The sequence below is a fragment of the Mytilus edulis genome, unplaced genomic scaffold, assembly GCF_963676685.1.
Source record: "Mytilus edulis unplaced genomic scaffold, xbMytEdul2.2 SCAFFOLD_150, whole genome shotgun sequence".
In the NCBI taxonomy this organism is placed as follows: domain Eukaryota; kingdom Metazoa; phylum Mollusca; class Bivalvia; order Mytilida; family Mytilidae; genus Mytilus; species Mytilus edulis.
The window spans coordinates 16,158-29,891 of NW_027268142.1; the positions used below are offsets into that span (position 1 = coordinate 16,158).

The 13,734-nt window shown below is 32.3% G+C and overlaps 1 protein-coding gene across 1 annotated transcript; it reads left to right on the forward strand.

Moving 5' to 3' along the window:
- Window positions 1-951: 951 nt before the first annotated feature.
- LOC139506905 (low-density lipoprotein receptor 2-like) lies at window positions 952-12,795 on the forward strand (the record flags this gene model as incomplete). The annotated part of the gene is made up of 6 exons (XM_071295572.1): window positions 952-1,050; window positions 3,487-3,553; window positions 6,167-6,292; window positions 10,096-10,224; window positions 11,552-11,677; window positions 12,670-12,795. Coding segments are annotated over exons 2-6 (568 nt in total), but the record flags the coding sequence as incomplete, so codon positions are not given.
- Window positions 12,796-13,734: the final 939 nt, after the last annotated feature.

Consider the following 13,734-nt stretch of genomic DNA (forward strand, 5'->3'; position numbering starts at 1 on the left):
ACTGGTTCCCGGTACATTACAGCATCTTGAGGCTGAAAGACATGGAAACCAGATGAAATATGTTTAAATGAACTTCTTTCATAATGTTGTTTAAGCACACAAAGTTTCAATCGAATCTGGTGACCTCCCTTGTTGACTGTTTTGCATGGTTTTATTGAAAACTATTTACTTACTTTACTTTTTATAGAAAAATCTGACACCTCCATATATCGCAGTCTGTCTGGTTCTTATAAAGAGCTGTACTTATAACTCATAAGTTAAGGACAAAATAACAACGACAATAAACGAAACACTTCAAAAAGACAAACAAGAGTTTATAAAACACAACCTATACACTAGTAAATGTGCCACGCATGATAAATGTGCGAAGATTATGCGTAATTCATGCGTATTTTTGGCACCGAAAACGCCCAAATCGAGCTACACCCGATAATGGTGCGTAAATGTACGCATGATTTTCGCATGATTCCGCACGAAAATTATGCGTATAGAGCTACGTGCGTATTGCATGGAATAAATTTACGCATTATTAATATTTAGCATGATTCACGCAAGGTATACGCATGTAATGGCCTTCATGCGTAAATCATGCGTGACACTTCTGCCTGTGTATAAAATGTTATTCAATAGAATTGATAATTATTATTCCGTAATTTCAATTTCTTTAAGGATTTTTAAGAGTTTGTAATTCTAAAATTAGCCGAAAAGGACAAATTATATTTAGGCTACGCCCCATCATTAATTATTTTTGATTAGCTATGTTTGTAATCGTTTTGAAAATTGTAGCCATGACTGAATAATAATTTGATGACATGTTTAAAATTGGGCTTGTCAATTTGGTTGACCTTTATCTAACCTTTGCACGTATACAGTTTCTTTGCCCTTTCAAAAACCGACAAAAGTGAACAACTTTCAAATATCCAATAATTCGTTGTAATTGTCCTTTTTAATATTTCTCTTAAATGGTAATGACTCTAAAAATATATGTACATTTGGAGTACCATGAGATTGAATTCTCTTGTGTTTGTTGAATGATCAAACTTCTCTTATGTAAGTATTTTGTTATATTATCCCTGAACGAATGTTCATATATTACTTCTATGATTACATCTAACATATTATTCAATTCAAAAGATACGTAATAGCGGGATGTTACATTAACGTTTTAAATATTCTAACGGATGTGTGTGCATGGACAAATTAAAAATCAAAGCGTCGAAAACATTTCAAATTATACAGATACTAACTATATTTCCTTTGACCAAATTATATATTATACAATTAGATAAATGATTTATGAAACTTAAAATGTGTTTTTTTTATTACGCTAGTGTAATAGTGGAATTTAGTTTATACCTTCAAATTACCAGAAAATAACTATCTGCAATTTCTAAAAAAAAAATAACTGAATAAATCATTTAAAAACAGGTGATTCATTGATAGTTATTCCACGAGGACGCGGTGTGTCAGTATCAGATCACCCCGATGGCCGGAAAACCATTTACGATTCATAATAGGTAGTTAAGAACAGCACACAATCATTATAATATATTTTATATATTACTATATAATGTTTACCCTTTTAGACCCCGAACAGAAGAGTAAATATTAAGCAATGTACATTCGCCCCTGGCCAATCGGACCACACTATATCGCCACTTTTTTTTTGAATCGCCCAACTCTTTTTTACCGACTCGCCCCAATTTGAAAAGAATTAAATCAAATTACACAATCAGTCCGACAACTTACTTATTAACGAAAAGGATCTAAACCCCACTGAATGAAGGTCTACAAACTCGCCTCACTTATAAAAATATCTTGCTTCCTTTAAATATGTTTGATAGTTGGTATCCAGTAGTCCTAGTGTAGTGGTATGTGTCGTGGATTGATATGCTAAAGGTCTTGAGTTCGAATCCCAGCATAGACACAAGATTTTTTCTACGTAAATTTTGATAGGTAGTCAAGTCCGTATTAATTATTAGTTTTAAAGTGGATTTAACATTCCCGTCAAAATGTTACAGAACATAGGAAAGCATGCAAAACAAAGAAACTCACACTGGGGTGATCTGGTTGGGGGTGATCCGGCTCAGACCACCTCTGTTAGAACAAAGGAGCTGGAATGTAAATACTTATAACGGATAATTACTTGTAAAAACATATTGTTCATATTTTTTTTTTGTACTAGTAAAATGAGTCGGAAAATGATCTGATTTGAAAATGCCTGTACCAAGTCAGGAATATGACAGTTCTTGTCCATTTGTTTTTGATGCGTTTTGTTACTTGAAGATGCCATGTGATTATGGACTTTCCGAATTGATTTTCCTCTGAGTTCAGTATTTTTGAGATTTTACTTTTTATCGATTTAATAAATCAATCTTCTTTTATTTTAAATTGTTAAACTCAGATTCAGAAATCAACCAATCAAAATACTTCATTTGGTGTTGTGACTACACATTTTGTACGCCTAGTACTGAGTAAGGGAGCTACCATTTGATTTTTATGGGGGGGTAGGATGAAAAATTTTGTCCTGCATTTTTTTTTAGTTGTAATCTCTGTCCTGCCTTTTTATTTTTCACTCTATTCGGTCCTGCCTTTTTTTTTATTAGTTTATCCTGACTTTTTTTACCTAAATTGTCATCCTGCCTTTTTTTTTTGCAAAGTGTCTCATCCTGCCTTTTTTTTTTACTCAAAACTCCTGTCCTGCCTATTTTTTTCAAATTTCATCCTAGCCCCCCCCCATAAAAATCAAATGGTAGCTCCCTAAAGTTTGTTTTACGTAAAAGTAGGTTATGTCGACAAGATAAACGTCACGTACTATGCATGTATCACTTCGAATTCAAACTCAGTTAAAATGCCACAATTAGAAAAATAAAGAGACAATGAACTAATTGATAATCTTTCACAATTTATTCTATCATTTGAATACTTCGGATTTTGCTCGATAACGACGTTGGAAGCTTTGTATTTTTAAAATTGCTATCAATTACAGCTAAACAATATTACTGTGATGGAAAAGATCCATTCGTCTCAACTCGGTCGATTCCGTAGCGGATTCTACCGAGGATTGCCGAATGGGAAAAGATATAAAAAGGATTTAAATAGAATTTAATGTCCGAATTAAGGAGGTAGACCTAGGTTAAGGGAAATAACTCTTAAAATCATCAGTACTTTTGTGTCAACAATTTTTTAAAATATATTCTAAGCTTCTAAGTGACATAGATTATTTTCAATCTGTTTCAGGTAAATGCTTGAAATACATTGATGAACTTTACTTTTACAAATGCTTGAAACTGATTTAAAGAGTTATCTCCCTGAACCAAGGTCTGCCCCCTTAAAGCAATCTGAATTGCATTTTTCACTGAAAGTTTGTATGCAAAGCACATTCCAGGGGAAAAAAATAACCTTCTACAAAATTATTACATATTATTTTCCGTATAAAATAGCAATATGGATACGGCTTCTGTAATTTTGTATGTATTTAAACAGGACAAAATGAACTACCTTCTGCTGACAATCTTTGTATATGGATTCTGCACATCGTTATCGATATCAGGTAAGTTTGTGAATTGATACAAAAATGTAAATCGTTTCAACTCCATACAAACAATGCAAGTTTAATGTTCATATATTTTTTATTGAAACTTTTCTGGTAAACAAGTGACACCACAAATGAAAATAACAATTTGTAAATGGAATGCATCCGAAAACTGTTTTTTCACAAAATTTTTGCATCAGATACGCTCAAAACAAAATGTTTGAAAGCAAAGGACGAATAAGTACCAGGGCATGTGAAGAGCTGTTTAACCAAAAGGGATCGCAAAATAATAGGTTAATCCATTTAAGGTCAATTTGCATGAGGGAGTTGGAACCTTAGTTTCTTAATTTGTATTTGTTTTATAATCGGACCATGTGCATGAAAATTGGTACCGTTAATGTTATTACTATCACTGGGTCGATGCCTCTGCTGTTGGACTATTAGTTCCCGTGGGTATCATTAGCCTAGTAACTAGTACTTCGGTATTGACCTGAAAATATGGATTTTTTTCTGTTTTTAAAATTTACTGTTACAAAATATAAGAAATTATTATAAATTAAGGAATGTATCTAACCTCGTGCAAAGCTCTGATTCCTTTCACGGATTTTGCTATACTGTTTTGGACCTTTTTGATAATTGCTCTTCATCTTTTATATAAGCTTTGGATCTCAAATATTTTGGCCACGAGCATCACTGAAGAGACATGTATTGTCGAAATACGCAGTTGGTACAGGACAATTGGTATACTGTTAATGTTATTATGTGTGTTAGCAATTATTTCCATACCTAATCGGATATTACTGAGATGATGATAGGGGATATATTTTTGTAAATTTTACAAATAACCTTGACCTTCATCCAAATTATGCATTATTTTCAAGAGAGCTAAATTCAAGTGCAAAATGTACATTGAGCTGCACAAGTTTCTTATCATCTGCATCCGATTTCACCTGGATAGATGCAATCATGATAAAGCTTGTTTGTCTAGCGAAATACTGCGGTTATTTTTTATCATTTGTAAATATTTTAAACGTTCTAATATTTACCTACTTAATATTGTGTTAACATTACATTGTTAGGCAATCTATATATATGTTAGTCAATTGCGTTTTGTTTAAATAAACATTTTCACTTTTTTGGTCTTTTGGAAAATGTTGTTTGTGCTGTATTTAGACCCTTCTACAACGAAATTTGCTTTACATGCACACGTATAAAGTTTGGAAAAAAAATAAACTGATACAGATACTGAATTTCTATTATATGAATGTCTAAGAATATAACTTAAACACGCTAAATAATACATTAAAAAGTTCTATAAGATTTTAAATATACATACGTTTTTATTACTTTATATTTATGTCTCTGTGTTGTCGAAGAAGTTAGAAATAAAAAATACAGGTTCCAGCCCCGATCGGGGAGGAAGTTACGAATCAAATCTACTCTAACATCGTTAGGTTGATTTTCTAGGTACTATATATATTATATATTTACATAAAGTCTCTGAATGATTGTATAATAAAAACTATAACACAAATTTCCATACGTTTCGGCAATTACGGCCTTCTTCATTGAAATGAATTACAACATTGAAACAACAATTACATCGCGTGGATACATTACGATATAATAATTACTATGACGTTCATTGCCGCGTTTTTCTCTTTTTTAATATATATTTTTTTTTATTATCGTTCATACATTGTGTTGAGTCCTTCAGGTTCTAAAGTTTTAAATTTTTTTATCCAAAAGGCTTCTTTAGTTTTTCTGTATATTTCTGTCCAGAATACTTTTTCGATAGTGGTAACTTTTAAATTTGTCATTAAATGATAGTGCTGAATGAAATGGTTGGCTACTGGATCTTCTGTTTTCTTTGTTAGTATTTTGAAAAGTTCAATAGTATCCGTTGATATAGTGTATCACCCGTTTGTCCTACAACATAACAGACATCATAGTGCACAAAAAACATAATTTACTATTATATAAACAAACTAATGGATGTGGACCATGTGGTAAACATTGTGCATTATGCTCACATATAAATGAAACCAAGATATTTTGTGAGAACACCGGCAAAGAATATTCCATTCAGAGACAAATACATTGTAAAACCGGTGGCGTAGTATATGCAATTAATTGTACAAATTGTGAAAAAGTTATTTATGTAGGACAAACAGGTGATACACTATATCAACGGGTGCTATTGATTTTTTTTCGTTTATATAGCTAACTATATGGCGTCAATTTTACTAATTGTAGAAGAAACATCGATATGTTTCTAGTGATTTTTGGAAAGTAAGAACTATCTCTCCCATTAGAACATTTTTTATTTTATCAAACGAGATTGAACTTATTATTTTAAACTTTATTTTTGCTTGATTAAAGAATTTATAAAAATCGAAGAATATTAAGGTGATACAGTTAGGACCCTTTCTTTATTATTTATCCATGTTATCGTTTAGACGCTTCTCTCCAAATCTTTTGATTTTCAGTGTCCTAATATTGAATTCGTTTTCAACTCATATTGGTCCAAAAAACGTAGAAATGGTCATGCAAAGTCTTTTACGGATCGCAAGTGTTCAAATTGTGAATGACTGACCTATATAATTACATAAATAGACATTCTTGTTACAGCAATCGAATGTAATGAACCATATACACCATGTAAGGATGGTCTTCAATGTGTACGTCCCGAGTATCTGTGTGAAGGATACAATGATTGCCGCGATAAATCTGATGAAGATGTGGATTTTTGCAAAGGTAAATGCTGCGAAGATTGCTTGTTAAATGTAGTAAACCAAAACGTTACCGTTGACTTGTCTTGGTTTTACATTTTAACTCAACGGGCATCGCGGCTTTCTTTCTCACTTTTTGTCCGTCGTCCATCGTCGTCGCCCGTAACTCTTACACACATTTTCTACTTGAACCTATGTGCCCAATTTAACCAAATTGCCCACAATCAATATTTGGGTATCTAAGAGACAAGCTATTGCCTAATGACCCCGTTTTCTAACCAACATGTCTGGAAGTCTTAAAAAATAGAACATAGGAGTAAGAACTACTTGTTTGTCGTTTATCTTGAAAGCCTCTATAAATAAAGAAAATCTAACAGTAATGTAATGTTCAATTTTTTTAAATCTACATACCGGCTATTAACAGAAAAACTGTCAGACGACTAGTAGGTATTGCCTTTAAATGACGAATTTTACCATTTGTATTATGTCTATTATCTTCGAAATATAATAGACAGAGAGAAACTTTGAATAGCAAGAATGGCAATTAGGACAATATTGTCAGACGACTTCTGCGTGGAGCTATTATAAAAGCAAAAAAATGTAGTATGTTTGCAACACTCCGACAAAGACCATATGACATAGAAGTTAACATCTAGTGGACATCAATTAATATATATATATATATATATATTTAAACATCAAATGTCTAAAAATAGCAACAATCAACATTCAATCTATTTAAGTGTGGATCAGTTTGTGGAAATAAACTGATACAGTTACGGAATCAAAATTATATAAATGTCTAAGAATATAACTTAAACTCGCTAATTTATACATTAAAAGTTCTATAAGATTTTAAATAGAAATACGCAATATTTCGCTAAATCAATTAGCTTCATCAGGCGTGTGCATCTCTCAAGATGAAATTGGATGCATGACAAAAAAATATTTTTGTAGCTTAATCTATATATACAAGATTTGAGGAAAAGTGTAACATATTGATTAATGTTGCAAAAAATATGTTTGTAGCTACAACTACATAAAGTTAAGTTTAACACATTAATAGATGTTCGATTTTAACTATATGAATTTCTATAAATTAATTTGTATGATTTCAAGATGATTATGGTTTTGATTTGCTCTTAAATCTTTTTTCGTCTCTCTCATTGAGTCCATCAGGTTGAAGAGTTCGTAACTGGTGCATCCAAAATCTCTCTCTTTTTTGTCTACCTTGTGTATACCAATTTTCTGAATGATTTGAAATGTGACGTTTTCAAAATCATGTCCTCCTCTTAAAAGGTGTCTTGTAATTTGGCAGTTCCTTTCTTTTGTATAAAATGACCGATGGTTATTAAGTCGGATGTTAAATGTTGTTTCTGTTTCACCAACATCTTGTAATTTGCAAGTTCCACACGTCAGAACATAAATGCAATTTTGCGTTTTGCAATTTGATGTTATAAATATATTGTATTTTTTCTTTGTGACTGTGATGACGGATTGGGTTTCAATATTAGCGACTTTGCAGCACTTATAATTGCCCCTTCCGCATGGTTTATAACCTCCGACTGTTGATATCTCCTGTTTAGATACTCTGGATGTTACTAGAATATCTTTGAGGTTTTTGGGTCTACGGCCATAACGGGAGGTGATGAAAAAATCTCTTTTAAGGAAGGATCATTTTCAATAAGACAGTGTTTGTGGACAATTGATGCAAGATTTGTCAAGTGAGGATGAAAGCTAACAACAAACGGGATTTTATTTGTCTGGGCCGTCTTTTCTTTGTATTCAAGTAGGTTTGTTCGGTGATTTTCTTTTGCTTTACCGAAAGCTTCTGAAATATTTTTTGTTCTTATAACCTCTTAATTTGAGTTGCTGTCTGAGTTGCCCCAAACGATGGTTTAATTTTGATTCCGATGAACAAATTCGTTTTAGCCTGATGGCTTGGCTGTACGGAATGCTCCGGGAGTAGTGTTTCGGGTGACAACTCTTCGGAGAGAGAAATTGGTATTTATCAGTTTTTTTGGTGTGAAGGTCGGTTGTCATGACTCGGTTTTCTAAAGTTATGGTGGTGTCGAGAAACACAATTTTCCCATTTAAAACTTCAGATGTGAACTTTATCGATTGATGAAAGTTGTTACAGAAATCGTGAAATTCTTGCAGACGTTCTACAGTTTCGTTTCATTTGATGTCGATGTCATCAATTTAACGGAGCCAAGACAAGGGTTTGTATGGTAAATTTGAGAGGATGCGTTTTTCGAGACTCCCCATGGAAATGTTGGCAAAAGAAGGTGCCATTTTGGTTCCCATACTTGTACCGTCAATCTGCAAGTAGTGCTGGTCGTTGAATGCAAAATTGTTGTTTTCAAGCACTAGTCTCAGTAACTGAACCAGACAGTCTTTTGATTACGATTGTTCCATACTTGTTTACAAGCGACTATTCCTTCATTTTTGGGAATATTTGTGCATAAAGAAGACACATCCATTGATACCAAAATTGTGTTGTTTGGTAAGGGATTTAATGAATTCATTTTTTTCAAATAATCTGTAGTATCTTGAATGTAAGATGGCATTGTTCTAACGTGTGATCTAAGATGGTAATCCACGAATTCAGATATTTTTTCGGTTGTATGGCCATTTGCAGATACAATCGGTCTTCCCGGAATCCCTTCTTTATGAAGTTTTGGGAGCAAGTAAAATTGACCGGCTGTGCAGGTTTCATCAGGGCGTAGATGGTCGTACGTGTCGTCATATATGTGTTTTTGCTGCTCATGTCTGAAAGGACCTCAGTAATTTGTTTACTTATTTCTTTTGTAGGATCACTTTCTAAATGTTTGTAAAATTTTGAATTTGAAAGCTGACGATTCCATTCTTCAATGTAGTCGGTTTTGTTGATCACTACAACTGCACTTTCTTTGTCTGCTTGTTTATAACAATATCATCACGGCCTTTTAAAGTATAAATGGCTTGGCTTTCTTGTTCAGAGAGATTCCGTAAACGTTTGGCACTGACTGATGATTTTACTTCAGTTTTAATAGATGCTATAAAGGATTCTAAATTGTCGTTTTTACTTCTTGGTGGATTCCATTCGCTTTTCTTTTTAAATCTTGGGATGCACTTGTCCTCTTTATCATTCTCATATTCCGAATCATTTATTCCGGCTTCTTGTAAGTTTTTTTGTGTTGCCTATTAAAATGTTCTTTTAGGCGAATACGTCTTGCAAATTGATTCACATCTGTTTCCAATGGTAGGTTGTTAATGTTTGCTGGTATAGGACAGAAGTTTAGACCTCTACTTAATAATTTTTCTTCGGAGTTGGTTAATTCTGTTGACGAATTTAAATTAACTAAATTATTCTCCGCTGGGTGTGTTCGTTTTTTAAAACGTCTTTTTCTTGGTTGTTTTAAATCACTCTCTTTTAAAATATTACTTATATCAAAATTTGAAAATTGCTGTTTACGACCATCTCTGATGAATTTCTTATGTTGCTGGTTTTTGTAATTTTGACTTTCTATTCTTTCAATATCGGATAATCTTTTCTTGCTTAAATCCATGTCTCCGTTAGTAATGGAAATTGGTGGTTTAGAAAGCATTTCATTTATTCCAGAGTTGATTTTTTTATATGAATAGATAGAAAGGAAGAGTAAAAGTTGGAGAAGCCGTAAAGAACAATTGAATAAAGTTTCGTCCCAACGTTTCATTAATCTGAAGGACTTTACACCCGGTGTTTGTGGGGTCAATTTAATATTCAATCTGTTTGGTATTTTGTTGTTATAAATATATGATTTAATGTTTGAAACATGATGTTTAACTTTTATTTAACTCTTATAGCGAAAGAATGTGTGGGCTCCCAATACGCAAAATGTCGGAATGGTATTCAATGTGTGTATCTCATATCCTTCTGTGACGGATTCAATGACTGCCCTGATCAATCTGACGAAGACGAAGACTTTTGCAAAGGTAAATCATAATACTGTATGTAGAAGATATTCCTGATTTGCATCTTTCAATTTACTGTTGTTTTAAACATATATATTTAAACATATATATATATATCAAACTTAAGGGAAAACAACGTTCAAACCTATGATTGCGTTGGATAAAACCGCAATTTTTATACATGTGCATGTAACAAATTGATCACAAGGTGAAACAAAATGGATCTCTATGTTAAGTTAATACCAAGTATATAACAATAAACTTGGGGCAAAGATGGTACACCCCAACATGCGGTGCTAAATTTTTTACACCATATTTGCATTTCGACAATTAATTTCTCTTCAGTGATGTTAGAGATGGAAGATATTTGGAAGGCCATTTGATTTACTTCAATTTAGGATAGAGTTTTATTTATCCTGATTTGTACCTTTCAATTTACTGTTGTTTTATCATGTCAATATGCTTTTACAGACATAAAGTTTCAAAATATTTAAATGGGTTTAATACATCCGCATAATGATAATCATATTAATATTAAAGACAACTCGTCCATAACAACGATAATGCCAGCTTGTAGATACGGTGAATGGCCTTACTATCTTTTATATCTGCGTATTCGTTGAGACTGAACATTTGCTTAATCATTAGTACCGAAACTATATCATGCCACGATGATTATATACACATCTATGATACTTTTATTACATATTACAACGATATACAAATATTGTGCCAGGTCTAAAACTTGTTTTCTCGAATTCAAGCGTTTAGAATACCGTACTGTATACCTAGTGACCCCCAGCGGTCTCACCCATTGAGTGGTGGAAATAAAAACATAAGTTACTGAACCAGTGTGATTAAACGATGTGCGTACAGAGAACAGAACACACTGCGTTCTATGTTCTTTTTTTAGTATTTGGTTAACAACTATCGCGCGTCATTCAAAAATTAACCTTCATATCAAAATGATATGTTATATTCGTGATGAAACCTGCTTCTACCAAAAACTTATGTGTCATTGTCTTTTTAGCATACAAATGTTAGTATAAGAAATGTATGCTTCTTTTTGTAATTTTATTTGGGTGTAACAGTGTTAATCGTGCACAAATTTTAAGAATGAAGTGTTAATATAGGAAATGTGCTTCGGTCAATACTTTTACACCCCATTAAAATTACAAAAAGAAGCATTCATTTCTTAAGTAATAATAACATTAGCCAGGAATTATTTTGCCATTAAACTTGGTTAAGGTGTTTATAATTACTAAATACTACGGAATCTTAAAAGATATTAAAACAAAAAGTAGAATAGAACTTTTCTAAAACGAGTTTGTCTTTTTCTTTTATACAGCTAATATATGCCCGGAAGGAGTTGTAAAATGTAAGGATAATCTTCAGTGTGTTGACTCTTTGGAGCTGTGTGATGGAGTCCATGATTGTCGTGATAATTCTGATGAAGATCAGGACCTTTGCAGAGGTAATACACAAATCAAAATAAATGATAACAGTGTCTTCTGTTAGTAAATACAATACACAATTTTTTAATACTCCGTATACAGTTGTGTAATACACAAAGCTAATAAATAACAAAAGTTGCTTAATTGCCGTAATTACATTTTGACAATATGTATCAAATAATATAATCAATAAATACTGAAGAAGAAAAGTCCAAAAAAATAAATATTAATAATGAATATCTTTAGAATAGCATAATTTTGCATTGCTTTAAAAGGAAACATTTTCAAGTACCAGTATACAAGAAATATAACGCCGCTTCGTATTTGATTTGTTTTTGCATCAAGTTTAATTCGAGTCATATTTGACGAAACAAGCGCATTAAAATTCTGGTATCTATACTGAGTTTTTATAGAGAAATATGGAGACTTTCAAATCTTTAGAAATTATTTTATTATTGGGGAATAATTCAAACTGTTGCTTTTCTCTTAGAAATATTTGCCTGTGTCGTTTATATAGCTACACATGTAACAAAATGACGTCAAATGTGAACAGGACCTGCTTTCTCTTCCGGAGCACCTGAAATCACCCCTAGTTTTTGTTCAGTATTGTTGTGATTTCACTTTTTACTAATTGTAGAAGAAACATAGACATTTTTCTAGTAATTTTTATAAAGTAAGACTTATCTCTCCCAATATAACATTTTTTATTTCACCAAATGAGATCGAACTTATTATTTTAACCTTTACTTTTGCTTGATTAAAGAATTTATAAAAATCATAGAATATTAGGGTGATAAGGTTAGGACCCTTTCTTTATAATTTATCCATGTTATCGTTAAGAAGCTTCTCTCCCGATCTTCTGATTTTCAGTGTCCAAATATTGAATTCTGTTTAAACTCATATTGGTCCAATAAACATAGAAATTGTCATGCAAAGTCTTTTACGGATCGCAAGTGTCCAAATTGTGAATGACTGAACTATATAATTACATAAATAGACATTCTTGTTACAGCAACCAAATGTGATGAATTATATGTAAAATGTAAGGATGGTCTTCAATGTGTACATTCCACGTATCTGTGCGATGGAGACAATGATTGCCGTGATAAATCTGATGAAGATGAGGATTTTTGCAAAGGTAAATGCTGCGTAAATTGCTTACAAATGTAGTAAACTAAAACGCTTACCGCTGTCCTGTCTTGGTTTTACATTTTACCCAAATTGCCCACAATCATTATTGGGGTATCTAAAAGACAAATTATTGTCTCATGACCCCGATTCCTAATTAACATGTCCGAAAGCTTTAACAAATATAACAGAGGGGTAAGAAGAACTTGTTCGTCATTTATATTGAAAGCCTCTATAAATAAATCAAATCTAACAGGAATGAAATGTTCAAAATATTAAAATATACATACAGGCTTTTAACAGGAAAACTGTCAGACGACTAGTAGGTATTGCCTCTAAATGACGAATTTTACCATTTGTATTGTCTATTATCTTCGAAATATAATAGACAGAGAAAAACGTCGAATAGCAGTAATGGCAAATAAAACAATAATGTCAGACGACTTCTGCTTGGAGCTATTATAAAAATAAGAAGATTTAGTATGTTTGCAAATAAGACAACACTCAGACAGAGACCAAATGACATAGAAGTTACATCAATAGGACATATTACGGACACCAACAATGGGAACAAATCATCCCACATAGTAAGCTACAGAAGTCTCCGACAATACGAATGTAAAACAATTTAAACGAAAAAACTAATGGTCTGATTTATAAAACAATACACCAAAACCAACGACGGTACATGTATACATTAGTAGACGACAACAACTGAATTACAGACACCTGACTTGGGACAGGCACATACACAATATGTCTGGGTTTCACAGGTTTGTTGGAGACAAACCCTCCCGTAACATTTTTTTAATACGTTTTCCTGTACTAGACAAAAGCTGAAAAATAAAAATAGAAGCTGTAAAGAGAAAGAAAATATCAACAAAGAAATTTTTGAAATGATCTATATTTCAATCCACAATGTTGGAGAGCATCTCCATTGTTGAAGATG